Below are 26,270 nucleotides of genomic sequence, written 5' to 3' on the forward strand. Positions count from 1 at the left end.
CAGCTCCCACTGCCTGTGCTCTAATGGGTTCAATCTGCAACTAAAGAGCTCTGCAAATCACTGCTGTCCCAGATCTTTAGTCCAGCACACAGGCAGCACAAAACCATGATCCCATTATCTTCCCTGAGCCCAAGACCGAATCTCTGCAAGTTATTTTCCCTCTTTGAAACAGAAGACAAATTCAACTTCAAACCTTATTCTGACCTCTACAGAAAAATAAGGTGGTTTTAAAAGCCTGCAGCTGAGTGACGCAGGAAATAAAGGTGACACAGAGATCTGGGTGGAGAGAACATGGTTTAATTAAAGGCAAAGCTGATTTCAGCAGCTGCAGTTCTTGCACAGACAGACAAAAAACACAAAAAAAGCTTACGACACAAACCAGTTTCTTTTGGGGGGCCCTTCCCTTGCTCCCCCCAGGGGTTTGGAGGGCAGGAGGGGAGTCCCAGCCGAGTCAGGAGGCATTTCCGAGGCCGGATGCTCATGCACAAGTGGAACGGTGCGGCTGGAACCCTGGCACTGCCAGGAGTGAGATGGTGAACCTGGTTAGCTCGTCTAGGGTGCAAGAGTCAGTGAGACGTTCAAACACTGGAATGTGGCAGCTGCCTGGGTGCGCAGCTCGAGACACAAACCGGGAGGGCTGGAGGGAAGCACAGAGGGGTTTGGTTCAGGTTACCACTGGGTGGGAACTTCACCTGTTGGACTTTTCCAAGGAAATACAGGTTCGAAATGCAACAAAGAACAGTGACGTTGCTAAGGTGGAGACTATGGGGGAGCTGCTGTGTCCCCCCTCCCAGAGGGGTATCGTGTCTCCTCCGTCTTCCCTTTTCATAATTCTTTGGGGCTGCCCAGACTCCAGTGTCGCTTCGGCTCCTGCATGTGCTTTGCTCTGCAGCTGGCTTCCAGCGCAGAGATCCTGAATCATCACACAAACCCCTACTGCTAAACACAGCAAATGGACATTGAGATTGTTTCCATGACTTCCCTGGGAAACCTAACAAATCCGCTGTCCTTTTCTTTAAGCGAAGCTTCCAGTCTTCCTTCCCCCTAATAAATAGCAAATAAAATGTTTTTCCTTTTTCCCTTCTGCACCTTTTCCATCTATGAACAGCACTATGCATTCTTCCGTGCGCGGCTCACGCACGCGTGTCCACTTGGATTTCCTTCCAGAACGGAAAGTTGGGGGCTGCAGCTGGGGGCTGGGGAAGGGGGGACAGGTTTCTGCAGAGCTGATGTGTATGCCTGTGGGGGTGCAGAGGCTCTGCACTGTCCAGGCTGACTGACAACTTTACCCAGTCCTGCTGGACCCCTGATTTCTCTTCTTTTTTTTTTTCCTTGTGTGTGAGACGTTGCACGTTGGTAATGAAACTATTAGCGTCCAGCGAAGGTGGGAGGATGGAGAAAGAAAAAAAATAAACCAAAACAAAAACCAAAAACCATTGAAAGCTTTCTACCTACCTATTAAAATGAGTCAGGCTGTGAATGCACAGACTAGCCTGCCCTTTGTGGGGCTAGCCACTATGCTACAGTAAAATGTACAGGAATCAAACATTAATTTAAAACCCCATAGCAGTTAACTTGCTTGTCCAGCAGAGTGCTGCAATGCCCCGTGTCACCAACTCTAGCTCAAACACCTACTGAGAGGAGGCCATTTCATGCTGGAGTCTCTTAATCCACCCATGGGCTGGCCAAAGCCTTTGGGTGAAAGGTGAAGTGGTGTCAAGTGCCAGACTCTCCTTCATGAAACTCCTTTGCTAGCCCAGGACATAGAGCCTCACCTTGCCACCAACCACCTCTGACTGGAGCAGCAACTGGGGCTTTCATTGCTACACACTGACTACGAAGCACATCTGTGTACGGAAGAATTCAGTGTGATCTTACTACTGAGATAGTAATAAAGATGTTTAGGAGTAATTTCAACTACATTCTCAGTCAGCAAAGCAATCATTAATGGATTCCTATTTTATCTCCCCAAAGAGAGGAAAAAGATTGAGAAGTTCTCATTGGCTTCTCCCATCTGCCCTTCGTTCTCAGCTTTTACTTCCCATGTGGCTGGGGACATGCACGATGGAGAAGGTGAGAGGCGGTGATACCGGGTTACTGAGTGAGCCAAACAGCAGTTCCGCTCTCCCTCCAGAGGGCCCAGGGATGGGAGAGTTCCTGGTGTTGGTTTTTCTTGCACTGCAGACGTTTTGTGCACACTCAGTGGGTTGGTGGAGTACTTACGCCCTCCTGACAGCAAGGAACAGAAGAGAGGGCTGCCACCTGCACAGGACCGTGTGGGCCAGTCCTGCAAACCCAACATGCCATGGTTTATGGAGCCTTCGGTTGCAAAGGGCTGCCACCTCTGTCTCAATGCGGCGGGTTCATGGTGCCTTGTCCGCGTTGCTGCTTCTGCTTCTGCTGCATTAACAGCTGCTCCAGGGCTGAGGGTCCAGGGTGCATCATGGAACTGGACCAGATGGACTAAAACCAAACAGCCAACACTAGCACCAACTCATGTCAGACAACCCCCCTCGCACAGATGAGAATGGAGAGACAGACTCAATCTAAAGGTCTTGTCCAACCTAAATGACTCTCTAACTCCATATCCTCCGTCTTTATCACACATATCTGGCTTATCATGAAAGTTATCCAGACTTCAAAGAAGGTCTTCTAAAGAGAGGCTCTCTGGAAGGAGCTTCTCCTCCTCCAGAATCCTCATTACCATACCAATTCATCCCACATTAACGAATTTTTGTTTTAGACTAGTCAAAACAAACACTACCATTTCTTCCAGTTCTGCCAGCCTGGTCTTGTTCCACAAAATATTCTAGAACAGCAAGAACTGGAAAACTGTGACGTCCTCCAGCACTGGTCCCACCTCCCACACTACCTGAGTAAGTGAATCTGCAGGAAAAACCTTCCTTTCCTGATGCTGAACTCTGGTGCAATAAGCTAAGGCCTATCACTGGATCTTCCGGCCCCACAGACAGCATCCATTCCTCAGCACAGTTTTAGTCAAATATACCTTCAGGCTCTCCATAAGCACAGCTGAGGAGTCTTCCATCGCAGGAGGGCCTTGGGCTGCCCAGGTGCCACTGGGAGTGCTGGACTGGTGCCAGCTGCTCTCTGAAGACGAGGATGTTGCTGGGAGATAGTCCAGACCAAACCCTCCCATTGCTGAAATGGGAGAAGGACAAGTTCAAAGGAATGTAGCAAAACCAATGCAAAACAAACACCATCAGCTGGCTTCACCCCAGCCTGGAGCCCACCACTTGCCTGGCTTATCTGTTTTCCAGCGGTCTGCAACTCTCCTGTCTCTGTTGTCTGGAGTCCCAATAGGTCCAAAATTGGAGAAGGGAACAGAATTGTGGTTATGGGTTGGAGGGGAGCTTGGCAAGCTGCTGGGGTTGGAGGAGTGAGGAGACTGACTGGCTGGTGTTGAATGATCTAGTGATTAGAAGGCAAGAGGGAAAAGGTCAGCAGAAACAGCAGGAGCCTCCTGATTTTAAATTTGAGTACTGATGCAAATTTTACCATCACTCAGCTTTCTCCAGTGCTGAAGGTCAGTTTTTATTCCCCCAAGTGCAATGCAAATTCCTAAGTTCTGAGTGAATTTTTTTTTGTTCATATACAAGAAGAAAATGACTGTTTAATGCACACATGTGCTTACCAAAACAACCAAGAAATCTCAGGAGCATTGGCTAGTCAAAGTGAGCTTTTCTCAGATTTCCTGAAGAACTTTCCAGAGAATCACAGAATGTTTTGGACTGGAAGGGGCCTTTAGAGGTCACCTAGTTGAACCCCCTGCAGTCAGCAGGGACACCCACCTGCAACTAGATCAAGCTGTTCAGAGCCCTGAATAACGTGACCAAGAATTGCTCCATTCATGGGGCATCTATCAGCTCTCTGGGGAACTTGGGACAGTGTCTCACCACCTTCCTTCCTTCTCTCTAGTCTAGATGTCCCTCTTTTAGTTTAAACCCATCACCCCTTGTTCTGTCACAACAGGTCCTGCTAAAAAGTCTATCCTCAGCTTTCTGATCAGACCCTTCAAGTAGCAAAAGGCCACCAGAAGGTCTCCCTGGAGCCTTCTCTTCTCCGGGCTGAACAATCCAAACTCTCAGCCTGGTCTTGCAGCAGTGAGGTTCCAGCACTCTGATCACTTCTGTAGACTCCTCTGGACCCACTCTAACAGGTCTTCTCAAACAAAAAAATTGCCTCCAAGCTTGATGAATCAGTGGGAAAAAATATTAAGACCTTGAGGAGTTTGCAAGTTTAAAACCTGAATTCCCAAGTCTGGGAATGTTTTACAGTTCTAGGAGTTTTTAAAGTAACTCAGACCAGAAGCAAAGAGGGGAGCTTGCATGGAAAAGCCTATCTGCAGGCAGGAGAATACACTGCCGGAAGACACCGCCACAGAGCAGGAAACTCCGTGATCTTGAATGAAGAGGTGAAGGGAAAGAAAACTGAAACCACGAGAGCCATAAATCCTGCTAGAACAAAAGCACTTTGCAAATCCTCCCATTTCACCCATAATGAATACTCCTGGTTGGTTGCAGCAGTCTTGGTGCAACCAAAAATCTTGACCAGTGCTGATGGTATTTAAAATTCACTCATTTCTTAGACTGACCTAATTCCTTGCTTTGTGCTCTTCTGGATTTTAAGTCAGAAGAAAAAAAACCCATAACATAATAGTTACAGTTTATGCCTTTAAGATAAATAAGGGAAAAGTTGGTTTACTTTGTAGGCTGCTTCACAAACCACCAACAACCCCCCACCCCCCAAACTGTCATATTTTCCTCCACACTCATTAGTCACATAGCTTCTTTCTCTTTTAAATATCTGCATTATGAAATCCAGTTCTTCCTGCTTCCAAAGAAGCAACACTGACAGTATAAGGATATTCAAGCCCTACTCCCAAATGCTTGTCAGGAATCTAAAGGGATTTAATGATTTAACACCTACAATTTTCATCTTGTTCAACTACTTCAATTAAAATCCTGGTTCTTATGTTACATTAATTAGAGAATCCCTTCATTTTTCTGAGAATATGTAAAGAAACCCAAGCAGAAGCCTTCAGTCACCTTGTCAAGCAGGTATTCTTTTTAATTCCCAGTTACATTTAACTTGCAGTAGGTTCAGAATTAACTCAAATCCTCTTAAATCACTTGAGACAAGAAAAACCAGACCAGGATTACCTGAGCTGGCTGGAAGGGATGGAGACCATGGAGTCCCTTCAAAGAGAGAATATAGTGAAGTCTCCTGGTGGGCAACTGAAGGGGTGACTTCTGTTTTTGTGCTGGTATTCATGTTTTTCCCATACACCTCATTGAACATGCTGTTGTTTGGGTATCTTTCCTGAAAAAAAAAAAAAAAAAAAAAAAGAGTTTAGGTATCAGATTTACTTCAAACACTGAGATTGCACAATGAAAACAATTAGAGATTAAAATATTTTTCTAACTCCCCCTCTTCTTTGACCATTTCATTTAACAAGAATTCCATGACCTTCTGAATCAGGACAGATTTCTCCTGGCTGGACTGCAAAGCCTCCACCAAACCTTTAATTTCCCAGCACTCACAAAATCCAAGAGGGACTTTTCATAACAGTCTAGTGATAGGACAAGAGGGAACAATTTGAACCTGAGGGAGAGTAGGTTTAGAGTGGATCTTAGAGGTCTTCAGTACAAAGGTGGTGAGACTCCAGAATAGGCTGCCCAGGGAGGTTGTGGATGCCTCCTCCCTGGGGGTGTTCAAGGCCAGGATGGATGAGGCCTTGAGCAGTCGAGTCTAGTTGAGAGTTGTCCCTGCCCATGGTGGGGAGGTTGGAGTAGATGATTTCTGAGGTGCCTCCCAACCTAAGCCATTCTATGAACAACACCCTGCTCAGATCTCTGGAAGAGAATGGGCAATCCATTGCTCACAAAAATCAAAACCTACACACCATAACACTTTGAGATGTACCTTTTCTGTCAACGCCATGATTCTACTAGGAGCAAGAGGCCCATGAACTCAGCAAAAGTCCAGAGTACATCTGCAGAACTACAGTCAGGGAGAATTTGGGAGGACAGCTGAGAAAGGTAAAGATAATCTTGCCAACACAGAAATTAGGCATCCATATGGACTCTTTTCAGGTGTTCCATTGCTTTCAAGTAAAGGCTGTCCCCATATTTCTGCCAGTTTAATGTCAAACTCTAACAGCAAATGGCTGCTGACACCAGTCCTCACTTACCTGATTAAGAGAAAAGCCACTGAGGGACAGGAAAGACGATGACTGAGACATCAATTCTGACGGTTTTTCCAGCAGGGACTTCTTCAGAACCCAAAAAGGGAAAAATCACAGTTAGTGTTCAGCATAGCAAGCAGGAGGACAGTATTCTATCAGAAACTGCCAAGATGGTTTTGGTCACAGTTAAACCTTCCTTTCGTTTTAGCTCCAGCACCTTGGAGGACAGGGAGAACAACCTAACAAATACAGAAAGCCAGTAATTTCCCTATCAGCGATAATGAACACCTAAAAATCAACAATTTGAGCATCTCAGGCAAACCCCACTGCCAGAAGAGCTTTTTAAATCCTTAGTGTAATACTCTGATACATCCAGAGAGGAGACTCCTGCCAAAACCCCCTATTGCTGAGCAAAACCTTGTAAAAATGAGATAAGATCATTCCCAGCGATCAGAGGACTCCTTCCAATATGGTTACTCTTGTATGTTGCTACTGACAGAGTTATTTTCAGTTTTGAGTGCATCCCTGATGCACATTCTTAGATCGCCGAGTGTTGTAATTTTTTAATTAAACAGTCCAAATTTCATGTGGCATTCTCATTATAAATTACTGTACAGAAGAATAAACAAATGCCAGTGTTTAAAACAGAGGACCAAAAGTCCCCTGGGGCTCCATGTTAAGACATTATGGACCATGACTTCATCTACACCACCCCTTCTAACACAGCTGTTATTGCCAGTCTATTTCTCAGCTTTCCATTCAGTTCCTGCTATGAAAACAGTGAAAAAATCAGTCTCTCTCTGAAACACTGGGAAGAAATCATAGAACTGTCTTGGTTGGAAAAGACCTTTAAGATCATTGAGACCAAACATTCTCTAACTCCACCAAGTCTGGTGCTAAACCTTTCCCTCAGCACCACATTTCAATATCTTTTAAACACCTCCAGGGATAGAGGTTCAACCACCTCCACGGGGAACCTGTTCTGGTGTTTGAGAACCCTTTCAGTGAAAAAGTTTCTTCCAACACCTGGCGCAATTAAAGGCCATTTCCTTTCATAATATCATTTGTTACTAGGGAGAAGAGACCAGCCCCCAGGATCAGTTATCATCAATACAGAAGCCAAAGAGCAGTTACAAAGCTTGGCTGGTAGACAACAAATAGCACCAAATGTAGAGCCAGGATCACCAAGCCATAGAATTGTTGAAGCCTTAAGCAAAACTGTGTGTGATCATAAATGAAAGCTGTGGTCTTGTTCCAAATAAAAGCCCTCCTGCACTCATAGCAGCTCAGCATTTCAGATATTTTTACATGTATTGTTCAAACAACAAAAACCTGGACTAGCTTTCCTCTCTAACATGGTCTCAATATCTGGAATATCTTTGCTTTTATCCTGTAAACTTAAGACAAACAGCCTCATTTTCTTGGCAAGCAGCTCCCAGCTTGTTAGCTTTTCCAAGTGACAACTCATTACTTTGAAAGCACATTTTAAAAGGCAAACAAAATTCACACTCTGCATATCCATATAGCTTGCACAGAGAGCTTCCTTCAGTTTGTCAGTGAAGAGCAAGAGCAGGAGCTTCAAAGGCAGCTGCTGAAGCAGCAGCTATTAGTTTCTCAGCAAAGGTATCTAATGAGAGAGAAATGGCTGCCTGGCTTGCTCCCGGCTCCTTGGGATGGCATGTAAAATAACTGAGGAATAGACTTAATCAGAGATTTTGAGTGGAGTCACAAAGAACTCTTCTTGGCTACTGTTACTAATTTGAAATAGCAGTACTTAATCAACATGCTTGTGGCCATACTAGAAAGGCAGTCTGCATTTTCCAAGGCCATTTACAAATTCAGCAGCTCCAAGACCCTCCAGCTAGTGAACCAGGAAGGCTTTAATACATAAACATAGTAAAAAACAAATTACAAATCTCTCAGTCTGCCCCAGATGACTGTATTTCTATAGCAGTAAGGGCTGTATTTCTGGAGGCGTCACCAATTACTTAGCCAGTTGCTCACAACTTTCTCCCAAAACCATCTTGTCCTTTTACAGTCTCTTCTGCATTTAGCAGGGCAGCTTCCCCCTGCCTTTAGGGAATTCTTATATGAAGATTGTCATAAGCTAGACTTGCACTGATGGCTTCCCACAGCAGAGCCTGTGCTGCCCCTTGCCCTTATCTCTACGCCTGTACAACTGCAGAAGAGCGAGTGCATTAAATGACACGTTGATGTCTTTCCTGGGGACTTTACTGACAAAAAACCTGTTATGCTCATTTCTGAACAAATTAGCAGGCCTGGATTTGGCCCAAGAGCTCTGCCACAGGCTTTCAGGTGCTCTGAGCTCTCGCATGAAGCAGAGAGGTGGACAGGAGGGATGGGGGAGAGAAAGGAATTCTACATTTCTCATTTCACAGAAGATGCCAGTTAAGAGTGAGAAGCAGCAGTATTACATCAAATACATACAAAGAGGCTTCGTCCAGGAAGAGAGGCGAGAGGCCCCAGCAGAGCTGGGTAAAGATCAGGAGGATTAGAGAAAATCAGCTCTTCCTCCTCCTCCAAGGCAGCCAGACTCTTTAACAGGTCCGGAGGAAGCAGAGGGGAGCTCTTGGGGTCCTAGTGACAGAAATGAGCACAGTGAGACAACAGAAGGCAGAAAGGGAACCAGCAAGAGATGGCAAGGAGAAACTAAGCCACAGCAAGAGGAGGGAAACCAGCAAAAGGCAGAAAGACATGCAGAAGTGCAGGGTGAGAAAGTGGTGCAAGAGAAGTGTGCTGTGGCACAAAGAAAAAACACTGAGCAGGAAACATAACCAGCCCCATGGCCTAACAAGCACTGAGAGGAGCACTGCACCATCACAACAGTGGGCATCTAGCTGCCATCAGTGAAGAGTGTACTTTCCATCCCAGCTATGCCAAACACTGAACCTGTTTTCACATTCAGGGAGAGGGAACACAAAATCTTATTATTTTTCTTCTATAGGTGAGCTGTGAGCAATTTAAGTTTCAAGTAAAATTATGCTTATATATTATCCCTCTTCTATTTGTGGAGTTTAAAACCCATGAGACTTATCTCCACTGCAAATGGCTGCTATGTCAACATACAGCTGACCAGACTACTGAGTGCTGGTCAGACTTGGAACCTTGAATTTTGTGAGGGGTACTGAAAAGAAGAATCACAGGCTCCTGTCTGTACTGCACTGTGCTTCCACCAAGGCATAGTTTCCCTTTCAGGCAGGAGAACATGGCTTAGACCCCAAACCACAAGCTGACATCAGTATAGAGGCAGATCTCTGTATATTGTCTGGCTTTTCTCTGAAAGACAAATCAAGTGATCTCAGCTGACCTTCTGAAAACCCTGAGCGCATTTACAGAAGCACATCTGACCAAAGATTTAAAGAAGCCTCTGTTTAAGTTTGCTTATAAACATCACCAAAAGCTCTCACAGACAACTCCAGGAGACTGTTAATAAATAACAAAGACTGAAGGTTTTATAAACAGCAACATGAAGCACAGCTGCATGAACAGAAGCAAAGTATTCCATTAGTGCAATCAAGAGCTGAGGAAGGTGTTCAGCTGTATCACTGCATGGTGGGGTTTGTAGGAAAACCAAAACCACAATCCAAGACAAGACTGCTCCAGCCATCCTTGATTTCCAGCCTCAGTCACTCAAGACACTCAACATACTATATAGGTGTTAAGAGTTCATCATGCAGTCATCATTCAACTGCAATCACCTGGACTGGTTTTATAGTTTTCACCAGTTGTCAGGCAAAAATTTTCCTCCAAAACTGCCAGCTGCCCTGTTTTTCCACCTGACAGACACACTGCTGAGATCGACATCACATTGACACTGAACAAGACTTACACCTACTTGCAACCAAATCTTCCAAGAGTTAGATCCCACACACAGACAACTAAAAGGGAGAATTCATCACTGTTTACTGGAATTCCATCTACTGATACTCAGCTCCTTACCAAATAAGTTCATATTGATCTCCTTACGGCTACAGGGCATTCCTGAAGGAGGGAGACTCCTAGAGGTGTCAGGAATCTCAAGACTCTCAGGAGTTTGCACCACTTATAGCATGGATCTTTACCTCAAAGGTCATCCTGGAGACAGCATCCTGCTCTGGGCGGAAGACTCCTTGCCGTTTTCCCCTGCGGTCCATGCTAGACTGCTGTGCCATCACCCTGTTGTCAGCCATGCCATAGGAAGAGTCCCAGTAATATTCTGGCACCTTGACTTCTGAGGGGTTCTGGTTATATGGCTCCATTGGGAAAGGCTTCATTTTTTTCTCCAGAGGTTGCTGTTGCATCACAGGAGGCTGCAATGACTGTTCAAATAATTTGAGAGGGTCCTGGGTGTGCAGGTAATAGGGCTGCTTTACAGGCATGATCTTCCCCAGGGAGCCTTGGACTTGAGGTGGGTTCCAGAGCTGCTTGGACGAATCTGTCGGCGGATACTGAGGCAGAGACAGGAAATGTCACCAGTGGGTAGGAACAATTAATGCTACCTCATGTCTGACTCAACCTGGCAGCCTGGCTCGCTTCTGCTTGACAATCCACAAACATTCTGATTTTGCTCTTCACAAAGTGCAGTCTTGACAAGCACCTAATACTCCCTACTCAAGCTTTATGCAAACTCCCAAATACAGCCCTTATTCTAATCCAGTATCTTACAAATACCTTTACCAACCTACTGAGCCAGCCTTTTGCTGCGCAGAGCACCAGAAGGGATCCACCACTGGGTCCAGACATGCCTGAAGGGAGATTTTCCCCAGGACAACGTGAGTTATCCTGTATGTCTCTTCACATCCTGGACGGGAGCCATAAGGTCTTCCCAGAATCTTCTCTTCTCCAGGCAAAGACACCCATATGCTTCCCAACTGAGATGTTCTATCAATGCTACCATTATTTTAAACAAAGCTTAGCACATTGTGTTAGCCCAATTTACCTGCTGGAATCCAGAGTGGTGTGGTGGGCTCTTCCCCAGGCCCTGCACAGCTTTCGTAGGGGACTGTTGCTGCTGGGCCAGAGCTTGGACCTGTAACTGGCTTGCGGACTGTGCTGTTGCCTGAGCTGGTAAAGATGAGAGGGGTTGCTGGGAAGGAGGTGGTGTTTGCTGAGGTCCCTGGGTCATTGGCCCTGGTCCAGAGGGCCGTTGCTGGCTGTAAGGAATGTGGGACTGTTTCCCACCTTGCACCTGGTTTCCTGCAGGCGAGTGAGCTGTGGGCTGGAGGAAGGTTCCTGGGACAGAAACACCACCTGGGAAGGTGTACCCTGTGCTCATGGGGAAAGCCACAGGAGGGGGGACAACATAGGTTGGAGGTGGAAACCCTGGAAATAGTAAAAACCACATAATTAATCCCAATTTGGCAGAGCAGATGGCTCTCTCCAGAAAACATTTAGAGAGTTGGGTTTTTTATTCATTTCTGGTTTGCCCTTTAGACCACGAGGACTAAACATCAGTTTGCATGCTGCACCGTAAAGTCCTTTCTCACCTCTGCATGAACAAGGCTGTGATGAGACACATTTAGAGTTTGTGCTCAAGTTTTTGTGCAATATTTCAGACACTGGCAAAAGTCAACCACAGCAGCATCTGGGAGTGTTAGATGCTTCCCCTATACATACCTCAATCTTTCTGCTGTTTTTCCTCACTACTGTTTTCCCTCACCATGCTGTACCCCCAGAATTCCCTCCCCCACAAACACATGCATTTTCAAGGACTTAACATCTGGAGTAATGGACAGAAGCAATTGATAAGTCTACTGATTCTTATTCCAAAGGACCACCTGTCTCAGGATCAATTTAGGTAGAAACAGATGGTAAGCAAACAAATCCTCGTAACTGCTAGATTAACTCCTTTCCTGGAACTGATACTAAAAAGTCAGGTTTGGAAGGCAAGCTTTAATTTTGTATCTCTCAGGCTAGATTTTAGGCTGACTTTGGGACAGGGAAGATGTCCCTGTGTTATTTTGAGCAGCTCCCTAAAAGCTGCAGAGAAGCCACATCTTCTAGCTATTTTGTCAGCAAACATGGACAGCAACAATGTCAGCAAACATGACAGGAACAACCCACAACCAAATGGGAACACACAATGAAACAGAAACAGCAAATAGAACCACACAAATTACAGCTTGAACCCAGCATCACTACAAAAGCAACTGAGCTTTGAAGAAGAAAGCAATGTGATTGATCTTTTGTAATGGAGTCCTATGCACAGAGAATCCTTCTTCCTGAGACAGCAGAAGACTTTGTCATATTTTGACTAACTACAGAAACAGCCTACTGGGAAGTTCCTTGACCTCACACCCACTAACCAAGAAGAAAAGGTGGCAGATTTCATGACAAACCCTGATTCCAAAGCACAAAGCACCCTATTTATCTTATTTCACTTCTGCTATGCTCCTTCTTTACTACTTAGCAAGATTCTCAACATGAGAAGGCATGTTCAACTGTACCCTCAGAGGCTGTAACAACCACCATTATGGGATTTTCTTTGCAGTTCATAGTAAATCACATTTCAAAAGAAGGTTGCAAATTACCTGGCCGGCTAGGAAGGGGAGGGAAGGCTCCTGGGTGGTGAATGGGGATGAACTGAGAACTGCTGGCTTGACTTGGAGTCTGAGATACAGGGGTTTTCCTGGCTTCAGAAACCGGAGTCTTCCTCATTTCTGTCTGGGATTTCACCTAGTGCAAAAGAAAGCAAGAAGAAATCAGGTAACTTGTCCTGTAATTGCCCACATCACATCTCAAGAAAAACAAAAACAAAAACACAAAAAATACAACACCAAAGAAAAAAAGCTTCCAGGTAGAGATTCATTTCCTTTCCCTAAGTAACTGGGAGAGGTTTGAAACACAGAAACCCAGTTCCCTCCTCAGGTAACCCTGCCTGGCCTCAGGCACTCCTTGCCTCACAGAAACACCCTAGGGATATCTACCCAGAAAATGCAACAGGCCTCTGCTCTAGCAAGAGAGGGAAATGGACCTAATGACATCCCCAGACTACACAAAGAACTTACCCTGCTGCTCACCTGCAGTGCCTTCAAACTAAAACAAAGTGCAAATGCTATTTGTGCTTCTCCCAGGGCACTGCTTCAGCCTAACTCCTACTACTTACCTGCAGCACCTTCAAAACCAAACACTACCCCCTTCTTCCTGGGGAACTCCTTCAGCCTAACCCATAGGGTGGTGCATATGCACAAATTCCTGCACACTATGGAATCCTTTGGACAGAGAGCAAACAAGAGACATAGCAGAGGTGCTTAACCCCTTTCAGTTTGCTGTGTAACTGCTGGATGTTCTGTTTAAAAGAGCTGCACCAGTTAAAGGCAGAGAGAAGAATGGAATGGAATGTTTACCTGATTCTGAGTCTGCTGCAGTCTGGGTCTTCCTGGAGAGGAAGACAGAGGGGAAGACTACTTTCCCTTTCTGTTCAGCTCAGCAGAACTGCCTGGAATGCAAGATGGAGCAGGCAGGAAAAAGACAGCAAGCAAGGAACCCGGGCAATACAGAGAGGGCCCAGGAGCAGACCTGGCGACAAGCCTCAAAGGTGACTGAAAGAAAGGGGTTTATCGGTGGCCAAATGAAAAAAAAAAAAAATCAAACCAAACAAACCAAAACTGTGGAGGGTTTATTTCAACATTTAGTGCTGCTGAGTTGAAAGGAGTTAGAGGGCAGTTTTTTTCTGCCAAAAAAACAGCAGTAGAGGAGGGGTAGATGCATTCAAATGTTTAAGTTCTTTTCCAAATAATTTTGAATTTCCCCATTCTAAAATTATGGGAGTGTAGTGTTGTGTTTAATTAAAACCTTTTGTTTAATCACAAAAATAGTTTGGAGACTGAGAGGTTTGGGTGCATTTTTGACCTCCTGATAGAAAAAGTCAGGAGGGAACTTGACCTCAAGGTTCTGACTGATGTAAAGCACCATGAATGATGCAGCCTTTGGCTCATGCCACATCTTTTCACTGTCCACCTTTCCCCTTCATCACATTCTGTATATTCAACTTGTATCATGCTGCCCCTTTCTTCTCCAGAACCCATATTGAGAGCTACGTACTCTTTTATAGCAATGGTGGCATATTCAGAGACACTCTTCCTGCTGCTATAACATATTCCCAAAAGGTGGCTTCCAGAAGACCTCCTACATGATTGATACTTAACTTTCAAAACTTAAATAACTAGAAATGATTAATTAAGACAGAAAATTTTCATTTGCTTCTACTTGACCTCGCTTCAGAAGTGTCAATACTATCAAATATTTACTCCCCCAGAGTTCCTGTGTGGTGCTTGAGAGAAGCACCATTTCGTCCCAGTCACTTCCTAGGAGTACATTAGACCTTGAGTAAATCTACATTAAGCCTTCCTTGGCATCTAACATTTTTCTTCCAGAGCAGAGACTCAACCTATATCACACTTTCATGATCCTCTCTGAGCGTGGAATATTGACACCTATCTGCAAAACAGCACGAATTATTTTGTGTAACAGTCTTAACGTTTTTTTTGCTAAGTAGGAGTCTGGAACATTTGTAACATAATGGCAATGAACTATGGAGAAGATAAAGCCTGGTATTTCCAGGAAGGCCAAAGCAGAGCACTAACAGATCGCCAATCAGTATAAAATCTATACTGGTTTCCCAGAGGGAAGAAAAAAACCTTTCCCATCTTCTGGAGTAGCTCTGGATAATAAGTCCCACAAGCTATATAAACCAAAAAGAATTTAATTGGAATAGTTGCCATAAATACAGCTAATGGAACTGAAAGAAAAAAGTAAAATTTAACTGCTATTCAACACAAGACAGAGTGATCAACCACATCAGAACAGATTCTGATACAGCTAGGCTTGCAATGAGGGTTTCCTGGGTTTACCCCTCTTAAGACAAACAACCTCTTGGATAAATCAGTGGATTAAAGTATCTTCCCTATCCAATGAACCACACGTTTCTCAGAAGATCTGGTGAGGTTTATCAGCCTCAAGTCCTTATTTTGCATGATAGAGGCATAAATATCAAAACTGGGAGTTGTGCTCAGGCCTGCAACTACAATCCTGATGTATTCAACAAATAAGTAAGAACCTTGCTATTCTAACTCAGCTATGTTGGTTTTCAGGTACCAAACTTTTGTTTGGTCACTCCCAAATGATTGCCACAGTTTCCATAATCTAACTCCCCTTTATCCCACCATGGTAGGATCCCCTCCAAAACCAGCTGCCAATTTAGATCTTCCATTTCACCATGATGACATTCAACAGCAAACAACCAGGAGGAGAATAAAAAGAATGATCTAAGAGTCCTAACACCACAAGCTGGCAAGACTGAAAGAGCTGGTTTATCTAGCCTAGGGAAAGCAAGACCTCAATTACAGAGGCCTCAGAGCAGTTGCAAAGAAAGAGACCTGTCCTGGGAAGTAGTAACAGGCTTGCACACAGGTAAGGGAGATAAAAGTGCATTAAGAAATAATTTCTGCTTGCAAAAACAGTGAAGAACTGACACAGTTTCTCTAGAGAAGTAATTTGAGCCTCCATCGCTATCATTAAATGCATCCAGATGTAATCAGGGAATGACTGAGATGCAGCCAAACTATTCAGGTACAGGCACTATGACTCTCCACCCTTACTTACTACAACTGAATGGAAGTCAGACCAGTAAATTCACATTTGGCTTACGAGGTGAGCATTTTTGTACGTAATGCTCCCAGAAACAGAGGTAAAAAGCATGCCTCTGAAAAAAATACAACTGATAAAAGAGCAGCTGATGCAAAAATCAATTTGAGCAAGCACCTGAGCAGATTTATGGTTTAAGAGCAGTGTGGCATTCCTTACTTTCACAGAGGATCATCTGGCTGCATAACCAGTACAGAGAATCTTACTCTACACCAACAACGGGGTGCTTTTGTGATGTGTTTAATTTACTGAACATGCACAAGTCCATTGAATCAAAAATGCAGAGTATCCAGGTCCTTCACAAAAGACCAAGATGATTAAGACCTGGCCATGTGAACTGCCTTGGAGGCCTGAATGATTTGTGGAACAACAGGTAGAAGTCTGGGGTTTAAGACAGTTCACATAGCAAAATCACCTTTAATTGCTCCCTGCCTTCTCCCCAAAAAGCAGACAGCATCAAGGAAAAGGGCAGAGACCCAAAGATCACCAATACCTGCTCTTTGAGACAGATGTGTTTAATTTTTCTTTGTGTGCAGGGCCCACAGCAAGACCTCAACTCTACCACACTCAACACAAGCAGTGACAGCCCTGACACAAACATGGCACTGCCTGGAAGGCAGCATCCCTTTGATCTAGAGGCTTACCTGAACTGCCACGTTCTGCTTTCCTGCTTCCTGCATCTTCTCCAAGCCACACTTCTTGGGCTCATTCTTTCTTTTATTGTTATCCTTCTTCCCATCATTCTTATTGGCTACTATTCCTTTGCTATAGTCCCTCCTTTCCCTACTGACATCTTTAGGAGGATAGATTCGCCCTTGCTCTCGGTTCAGCTCCCGGGGCTTGATGTTCTCTTTGAATGTGACCATTGGTTTTTCTCCTGTGTCACAGTTGTTGTTCAGGCTTCTGCCAGAAGACAGAACTGATTTGAGTCCAGGACTTCCATCTGTAGATAGTGGCTCTGCAATGGATGTTTCCTGCGAGCTGAGACTCTCTTTGGCTTCACTAGGATCCTCTAGCAATAGCTCTGGGATTTCTGTCAAAAATAACAGCTTTCCTACCTCATTTTCACACTGAATCAACCTGAAAAGGACAGAAAGGAATTGAAAAGCAAGTCCATTACTCCATATACATGCCTTGTCATAAAGCAGTCTAGGAAACAATGGCATACTGACCCACAGAACATGTTGTTAGTGCTGTCAGTGTCACATGATATCTAACTGCTTGTTGAATAGTGAGAAAACCCAGGCTTAACTCAATTCCAGCACCCACGTTAGCTAGGCTTGCACAGAGAAACTCCTTGCAATTACCTCGGCTGGTTATCAGCAATCCACTTCCCTGTGAAGATCAGACGCTGCTGTCGTATCCGGCGCTGCTGCCCTTCCTTATCCCCTGTAATTGCCTGGTGGCCTTTGGAAAAATCCAAGTTCCTAGCATTGATCGAGGAGAGGGGAGCATATTAATTACACAGTTACCTTCTGCATCATCATATTTCTTTAGAAATACAACTGGTCAGCATTACTCTAGTCTCCACTGTTAAATTTCACCAGACACTATTCAAAACATGACTGTTCAGAGATTTATGATTAACAGATGCAATTATTTTTTGGCAAGATGCACCTACATGAATGAGGTTTGGTGGGTTTCTTTTAAAAACAAAAGGCCCCAAAGCTTGTCTGTGTGACAGCCAAAACCACAAAAGTAATAGCAGGGTGAATACATCTAATGTTTGGTCAGGATTTCTGCCTGATGTTAGGTAGAGTGATACAGTTAAAAACAGGAAAAACCCCAGCAAAGTAAAAAAACATCAAGCTATTTGCATGGATAATGACTCCTTTCCTCACTTATACCTTCCCTTTCAATTCACTAGTCAGAAGACTTCAAAAGCAAAATAATTCATGAGTGATATTATCCATCTGGCCAGGCTGGATCAATGGGCCAAGGCCCACGGGATGACATTCAAAAAGGCCAAGCACTGGCCTGTACGCATGGGTCACAAAAACCCCATGAGTGTCCCAGGCTTCAGGATAAGAACCTTAGGGTGCTAGTTGACAGTCAGCTGAATAGGAGCTAGCCTGTGCCCCAGTGGCCAAGGTAGCCAACAGCATCCTGGCCTGGATCAGCTGTAGCGCGACTGTCCTCTGGCATTTGACACTGGTGAGGCCACGTCTCAAATACTAAGTTCAGTCTTGGGGTGCCCACTACAAGAAGGTGCTGGATTGTGTCCAGAGAAGGGTAACAAAGCTGGTGAAGGGTCTAGAGCACAAGTCCTGTGAGGAGCAGCTGAGGGAACTGGGGCTGTTTAGCCTGGTAAAAGGAGGCTGAGGGGAAATCTTCTGGCTCTCTACAGTTCCCTGAAAGGAGGCTGAAGCAGGGTGGTGGTTGGTCTCTTCTCACAAGGAAGAAGCAACAGGACAAGAGGAAATGGCTTCAAGTTGTGCCGTGGAAGTCTGTATATTGAGTATTAGGAACAAGAAGGATTGCAAAGGCCTGGAGCAGACTGCTCAGAACTGTGGTAGAGTCCCCATCACCAAAGGGACTTAAAAGCCATGTAGGTGTCATGCTGAGGGACATGGTTTAGTGGTGACCTGACAGTGATGGACTAATGATTTGACTTAAAGATCCTAAAGGTCTTTTCTAAGCAAAATTATTTTGATTCTATAAGCTCATGACTTCCCCTCAAGTTTTACTACATTGTCTATTACAGTTTTGAGAAGATAGCTACATCAGTCCATTCAGTAGTAAGTATTCTTCAACAAAGACACTGTAGAAAACAGGACAATGTCCATCCAAGTAGTGACACCAGCAAGAGTACAGGCTCCTTCAGCTGTCACCCACCTGAATGAGGGCCTCAGAGCCAAGAATCCTTGCAACTCAAATTCTTCTGGAAGAGGGGTTGCTGGTGAACAGACAGTAAACAGCATTAAGCAAGCATGAAAGCACTGAGAACAGGATCATAGATACCTCAGCAAGGTCACTATGCATAAAGACTTCTAGTAACATGCTCAATTGTACTGGTGCACCCTGCAATCTGAGAATGATAAAGAAGAGCCTGGTCTACCCAACACAAGAAAGCAGCATTTGCAGGGTGTTCATATGCACTAAAACTAGAAGACATCTTGCTCTCTTATTTGCTCTTCATCTGCAATGCCCATTCTGAGTTCTTCACAGGACAGACCAGAATTACCATTATTACTGGAGAGATCTTCTTCATGAGGCTGGAAGCTGTTTAGAAGAGAAATCAGCCAAGGCCATATGCTAGAAATGAGAAAACAAACAGATAAACTGTAAGTGAAAGCTACAAAATGTGAAATCTATTCACCTTACCAAGAAAACACTGATTTATGTGACAGTCACAGCTTCAATTAATTTCAGAGATTCACAGATTGCATTGGGTTGGAAGGGACCCTCAAAGGCCATCTTGTCAAAGCCCCCTGCAGTCAGCCAGGACACCTCCAACTACATCAGGCTGGCCCAAGGCCACATAGAGTCTGATGCTGAACGACTCCAGGGATAGGGCCTCAACCATATCCCTGGGCAGCCTGTTCCAGTGTTGCACCACTCTCATTGTAAAGAGCTTCCTCCTGATATCCAACCTAAATCTACCCTGCTCCAGTTTCAAACCATTGCCTCTTGGCCATTCACTACAAGCCCTTCTAAACAGTCCCTCCCCAACCTTCCTGTAGGTCCCCTTCAGATACTGAAATGTAGGCTCTACGGTCTCCCCAGAGCCTTCTCTTCACCAGGCTGAACAGCTCCAACTATTGTAGCCTCTGATCATATTTGTGTCCTCCGACTGCCAAGAAAAGGCAAAGTTTCTTTGAAGTGTCAGGGAAAAGACCACTGTCTTGAAAGAAATTGTATTTTTAAAGAGATAGTCTGAAGTTACCAAGGAAGTCAGGCTCTCATAGCATGGTGTTCATCATCCAGCAAATCAGAAAGCCTGCTACAAATTTAATTAGATAAACCTACTGCACGAACAAACGTTCAGAGCACCTGCTGGCAATCCATGTTTTCCAGTCCAAAGCTGACTGCCCTCAAGGCACAGCAAATTCATCAGTTGGGAAGTCAAACAAATTATTAACAAACAGCCATATGTAAGTACTTCAGTTCTGCAAACTAACACAGCATTGAAAGTTACCAGAAAGGCAGGAATGCCTAAGTAAGGGTTGCACTGAGTAAGACCATTAAACTAGATGTTAACTGGCAGTCTCCCTACCTTGCAATAGCAACACCAGTACAATCAGTGACTGAAAAGCCCTTGAGCAAATAATTTAAACATCACAATGATCATTGCATAGCCACCAAAATGCTGGTTTCTCCATTTTTAAAACCCAAAAAAGTCCAAGCATCTTTCTGCTTTAGTGATGGGCACCAAGTCCACACAGGCAACACAAAGCTATTTTAGGAATGCGACAACTGTGCTTGGTGTTAGTGAAATCAATCTGTCCTCCTCTCAGCAAGGCTTTCAGCCACCAGCTACCACCTGGATTGGAGAAAGACTGAGGTCAGCCACTTTCCTGCACTGCTGCAGGGACTGGAAACATTGTGCTTTTCCCTACACTCAACTAAACGATAGCTACTTCCCATGACTGACAAGGAACAGAAAGAGTAAAAAACGGAGAGTGCCAGCCTGTTGCAACCTACAGCAAACTGCAATCTTCCTGCACGACATCTGAAATAACGAGATTTCACAACAGGAGATCCCTAAAGAGCAGCAATGTAGTGACACACATTAAGATCTAGACCTAACGTGGCTACTACAAGGCAGGTTTGGAAAACTCATTTCCAAAGAGCATGCACAAGTATTGATCCAGTCATTTCTGTCCTTAGTTCTTGTCTTCGGATTTCTCTACTTTTCTAGGTAAACACACTTCTTTCCCATTTCAGATGCCTGCTCAGTTTGGGGTTGGATTAATTATCCATAGGAAAATGACAAGCATAGAGTGGGAACAACTGAAAGTTTAAAATAGAGTAATGGAACCAATTAAATATGAATGCAGAAGAAGGGAAACTTCAATATAAAACAGACATCAGAAGCTCAGAGGGAGAGGGCTGGAGAATCTCTCCTATGACAACAGGCTGAAAGAGCTTGGGTTCTTCAGCCTGGAGAAGGTGGCTACAGGAAGGCCTTAGGAGCAGCCTTCCAGGATTTAAATGGGGCTATGGGAGAGCTGGGGAGAGATGTTCTACAAAGGCATGGCAGGACCAGAGCTTCAAACTGGAAGAAGTTCAGTTTAGATTCTTCCACGTGAGGATGGTGAAACACTCGAACAGGATGCCCAGAGAAGTTGTGGAGGCTCTGATACTGGAAGTGTTTAAAGCCAGGCTGGATGGGACCTTGAACAACCTGGTCTAGTAGGAGATGTCCCTGCCCATGGCAGGGGCTTGGAACTAGAAGTTCTTTAAGGTCCCTTCCAATCCAAACCGTTCTATGATCACATTATTAAACAGAGGCTAACAAAGCTAACATGTACAGTCTACAATGAATGACTTTCATCAGGATCTTGCAGGAGAAATAAAAAGAAAACTCTCATCTTTGCAAGCAGTGTGGAAGACGGACACCCGTACGGCCATTTTAGAAACAACAAATGTAATGCGCACTCACTTCTGCGTCTTTTCACAAATCTTAGCAGTATTTTACTTTCTCTTCAGGTCCACCTCTGCATTTTACAGCTGTTTGCTGCCCAGTTCACAACTCTTTTGTGCACTGAGTATCTGAGCGCGTCACGTTATGTCACAAATTGAAAAACAAGCATGTTGCTTGTAGAGTCTGATAGTTTCATTGGCAGAAGGGCCTACTCTGCCTAACTCAACACAGACATTCACACCTGAAGATTCATTCTGATGTTCTGTAAGTACTGCCCCTATCTACTCTCTGCAAAGACTACTTTAAACCAGTATTTTAACAGAGAAGGTTACAATGATCTAACACCTTCCTTCAGAACATGCACACGCTAATACTCATTACCATCTCAAAACAATTTGTGAACTCTTCCTTAATCCTGCCTCCAGAAGCTCTGGAATTTAAGTTCCCAAAGCTCCAGAGCTTTAGGTATTGTACATATTTGAACAAATCTTATTACTCATTTAGCAAAATGAGGTTTTAGAGCCCCCTGCTCCCTATACATTAATGTACAGAAAATGTGAGCCTTGGCTAGAATCTCATCTTGCAGCACACTGCCAAGAGAGTGCTGAAACCACTGTGGCACATGGCGTAAGTTCAGCTAACCAAGCTGTTTCACACTGTGTTCCTTAAAGTGGCCATCCTAGGAAAAATACTTTTCCAACTGTGTCAGTAACAGTCACTTTGCTCTGAAAAAGCATCTTACAGGTCAGTAACACTTTTCTGGTAGGGTTGCCATAATTCATGAAAGGTTAACAGCCTATGAAAAATGTTGACGAGTTTTCAACTATTTAAGCCTAAATTTATGAGATCAGAGGCAGAAGTGAAAAACCAAAGCAACAGGCCAGAATAGTAATGCCTGTGTCGGCACTTAAATTTCATTCTACAAAATTCAATTTTATTCTTAGATGATGAGCCAGGAAAACTGGATTCCAACACTGCCCAAGAGATGGCTTAAAGCATGAAATGAAGTCAAGTGTTCTCCTGCCACCTACCTTGAGAAATCTGAGAAAAAATGAGAGGAAGGGTACATTCAGTAGTTAGGCTAAAGTCAGACATTATAAAGTAGATAACTCTCATGGAAACAAACAAACCAAAACAAACTAAAGTTAAACACAAACCTAAATTAAAACACTTAATTTGCTTCAGGTAGCCCCCGAGACTACTGTTTTGTTTCATCAACTTTTTAAGCACATCACATTCTCTGTCATTTTGATGTCTAATAATGCAATATATAATTGCTTTTCCCATTACTCTGTAGGAATCATCAGTTATTACTTCATGCACTCAAATGGATCAAAAGAAAGATGAACACTCACTACCGTCTTTCATCCACCACTGCCTCCTGGAAAACACTGGGCCGAAGTTTCAGCCAGTCCATTGAAACTTTCACAGCTGGAAGAGGATATGCAGCTCCAGAGTCCTCCTGGTAGTCATTTTGTAAAGGACACTTGCACAGAACTCCAAGAAAGGACACTAGGAACAGAGCAGGAAACAAAGCCAAATGATGAGCAAATGACACTTGAAAGTTTGACAAATAACCTAACCAAACACATTCCACCCAGAAACCTCTATTTTTAAGAGCTAGTTCTTTAGAACAAAACAACATAGTTTCTGATCTGCTGGTGGATTTTTAGAGATTAAGGGGGGTTTTGTTGTTGTTGTTTGGTGTGGGCTGGTTTTTTGTGTGTGTTTGTTTTTCAATAAAGTTTTCAACCATAAAGCAGAACCTTGGTGGGTTTTCCCCCTTTCCATTTGAAGTATCATGGTAAAACATAGAATGCCAAGTTGGAAGTGACCCTAAGGATCATCTGGGTCCAACCTTTCTTGGTGATAGTGTAGTTAAAATGGGAAGACCCAGCAACCTGCCAAGCTGAGTCTTAAAACTGATCAGCGTAGGGGAAATCATTTTGGCAAATGAACAAAATCCAGTGAGACAAGCCGTATTCATTCATTCATTTACTAGAAATTATCAACCCAACTATCTATCTGCATTGTACCCACTTTCCTAGGTCAGCAGGCACACAAATCCACTGCAGCTAGCTCTGCAGGCAAGCAGCCAGCTCAGACCTGTTAGGACACACATGCTGTGAAGCACTGATTACACCAGTGTGACCATGATGCTTTCAAGAATTAACTCCAGGCTGGAATCTGGAGAAATTCAGCTGTTCAGAAATGTGTTTATGAACAAGCCCAAGCTAACCATGGGCTCAATCAGGTTAAGCAAATCATTATGCAGCTAGAGTGTAAAATGCTCTGCACTCCCACTTATCTCCTAATTGATATTCTCAAGGGCATAAGAGCAGTTGAGGTTCAGTCAGCTTCAACTTCAGTTCTGTTGAATCAGAACTAGCTCCATTCAAAGCAACTCGAAGCACACTGTGGCCAGCTGAAGAACAGACCCTCACGTGCAGTACTACCCACTGACAAGGTAGGTCCTACTTGATACCCAAGTTAAAACGTTCTTCCAGGAAACAGGAAAAATATGCTGAGATCTGTAACACTTTCCTTCATACTAGGAACTGCAGGCAGGGGAAGCTTGAGTAACTGTTAGTGTTACACTAGGTACAAGGGAAGTACGCTCTGCTCTGGTGAGATCCCACCTCGGGTCCTGTGTCCAGCTCTGGAGTTTCGAACACAAGAAGAATATGGAACTGTTCAGAGCAGGTGCAGCGGAAGCCACAAACATGATCAGAGGGCTGGAACACCTCTGTTATGAACACAGCCTGAGAGACTTGAGTTCAATCTGGAGAAGAGAAGGCTAAAGGGAGACTCTAGAGCAGCCTTCCAGGATTTAAAGGGGGCTACAAGAGAGCTGTAGAGGGACTTTTTACAGAGGCATGGAGTGACAGGACATAGGGCAATGGCTTCAAACTGAAAGAAGCTCGATTCAGATTAGACATCAGGAAGAAATTCTTCCCTATGAGGGTGGTGAGGCACTGGAACAGGCTGCCCAGAGAAGCTGTGGAGGCTCCAAGCCTGGAAGCATTCAGAGCCAGGCTGAATGGAGCCTTGAGCAACCTGGTCTAGCAGGGGGTGTCCCTGCCCATGGCAGGGGGATTGGAACTAGATGATCTTTAAGGTCTCATCCAACCCAAACCAGCCTGAGATTCTGTGATTCAAAAGGATTAAGTCCAGAACCCACAAATCCACTGTTAGCACTGGTAGACAAATGATCCTCTAGGACCATCTTAGAGAATCATAGAATTGTTTTGGTTTGTAAAGACCTCTAAGATCATCGAGTCCAACCATTATCTAACTCTGTTAAGGCTGGCCCTAAACCATGCCCCTTGCCTTCTCTCTTAACTTCCTCCCACAATGCCTGTTCTCATTACTTACCTGACACAACCATTAAGCTAGATACCGACAGCAAAATTACTTGATGGATTCTATACAAAGCCAAAAGAGAAATACAAAAATCAATTCATTTTCCTACTCACTGAAGAGAGCCAATAATTGTGTCCAGCAGAGCTGCTCATCCTGGCTGTAGCTGTGTTGCTCTGTTTCATTGCTGAAGTCTCGCAGGTGATGCAGTTGGAACAGATTGATAACAGTAATATGGACTAACTGCTGAGAATTGAAGGCCTTCTGGAATAACAACCTCTGCAATAGACACAGGCACAAAGGATTTATTTTTATAGGGTAAAGCAAACACTGGAAAGGTTTAGTAGCTGCTACTTCACTGTTTGTCTAAATGCTTGTGCCTTAAGGCAATACTCATTCTAGATTTCACGTTCAGGTCATCCCTGTGAGCACAGCAATGCGTTTCCCAGGGGAACATGGGCAGATGCCTGCTTTTAAGCCCAAGTTTTTGCTCATACATCAACTCATACACACAACAAATCATCACCCCCTTGGATATGGCTCTCTTTCAGAGCAAACACAGCTTTAATGAACAATGACAGCACTGCAACGCAACTGCAAGAATCAGAGGGATGCACAGCCATAGCAGTTTTCAGCCTCTCAAAGAAACAACATGGTGAAGGTGACACTTCAAATAACCACCCCAGGCAAATCTAATGACTGCATGGTTATGTATTAAAGACTAACTCCATGTCTGACTCCAGGGGTCATGGGACGCCACAGTAGACTAAACCAGCAAGAGCTATTTACAAATGCATCTCAGTAAATAATAGATCAGAAAATGGGTTAGGTTGGAAAGGACCTTACAGATCATCTAGTTGCAAGCTCTCTCCCATCGGCAGGGACACCTTCCACTAGACCAGGTTGCTCAAAGCCTCATCCAGTCTGGCCTTGAACACCTCCAAGGACAGGGCTTCCATGACCTCCCTGGGCAACCAGTTCCAATGTCTCACCACCCTCATTGTAAAGAATTTCTTCCTAATCTCCAGTCTCAATCTGTCCTCTTCCAGCTTCAGTCCATTCCCTCTTGCCCTGACACTACAATCCCTTGTAAAAAGTCCCTCTTCAGTGTTCCTGTAGGCCCCATCAGGTACTGGGAGGCTGCCCTGAAGTCTCCCTGGAGCCTTCTTTTCTCCAGACTGGACAGCCCCAACTATGCTGCAAGACACCTTTCTCTGAACAGAAAAAAAAAAAACACAAAAAAACTTTAACACTTTTTTTTTTTGAGCATTGTGAAGAAAAGGAGATATCCTTTACACAACCAACTTGCCTCCCTGTCTGAAGAGAGGTGGATTAACCAGCATCAGGAGCAGGTTTGAACTCCATGTTCAATGCTGATTTTTATTTCAGAAGCACTCCACAGCCTGAAGTGGCAGAGCTGTCAGAAGTAGAATCATAAAAAAGGCTAAACACTCCTTACCCTGTGATGACTCT

At 44.3% G+C, this 26,270-nt stretch overlaps 1 protein-coding gene across 4 annotated transcripts in view; it reads right to left on the minus strand.

Moving 5' to 3' along the window:
* Positions 1 to 1,980: 1,980 nt before the first annotated feature.
* Positions 1,981 to 26,270, minus strand: part of SMG7 (SMG7 nonsense mediated mRNA decay factor) — a 34,722-nt gene continuing 10,432 nt past the window's right edge. The window contains exons 7-21 of one of the 4 annotated variants that reach the window (XM_054384494.1): positions 24,914 to 25,076; positions 22,793 to 22,949; positions 19,035 to 19,105; positions 18,686 to 18,746; positions 17,158 to 17,277; positions 16,642 to 16,930; positions 12,736 to 12,880; positions 11,145 to 11,527; positions 10,288 to 10,653; positions 8,654 to 8,803; positions 6,212 to 6,292; positions 5,181 to 5,340; positions 3,259 to 3,429; positions 3,008 to 3,159; positions 1,981 to 2,463 (exon numbers count right to left, since the gene is read on the minus strand). In XM_054384494.1, the coding sequence (XP_054240469.1) occupies positions 2,350 to 2,463; positions 3,008 to 3,159; positions 3,259 to 3,429; positions 5,181 to 5,340; positions 6,212 to 6,292; positions 8,654 to 8,803; positions 10,288 to 10,653; positions 11,145 to 11,527; positions 12,736 to 12,880; positions 16,642 to 16,930; positions 17,158 to 17,277; positions 18,686 to 18,746; positions 19,035 to 19,105; positions 22,793 to 22,949; positions 24,914 to 25,076 (2,583 nt within the window). In that variant the 3' untranslated portion in view covers positions 1,981 to 2,349. Of the gene's footprint in view, positions 2,464 to 3,007; positions 3,160 to 3,258; positions 3,430 to 5,180; positions 5,341 to 6,211; positions 6,293 to 8,653; positions 8,804 to 10,287; positions 10,654 to 11,144; positions 11,528 to 12,735; positions 12,881 to 16,494; positions 16,931 to 17,157; positions 17,278 to 18,685; positions 18,747 to 19,034; positions 19,106 to 22,792; positions 22,950 to 24,913; positions 25,077 to 26,270 lie in introns of all 4 variants that reach the window. The other 3 variants (XM_054384492.1, XM_054384495.1, XM_054384493.1) reach the window with 3 other exon arrangements.

The sequence above is a fragment of the Indicator indicator genome, chromosome 10 (genome assembly GCF_027791375.1).
Source record: "Indicator indicator isolate 239-I01 chromosome 10, UM_Iind_1.1, whole genome shotgun sequence".
NCBI classification, from domain to species: Eukaryota; Metazoa; Chordata; class Aves; order Piciformes; family Indicatoridae; genus Indicator; species Indicator indicator.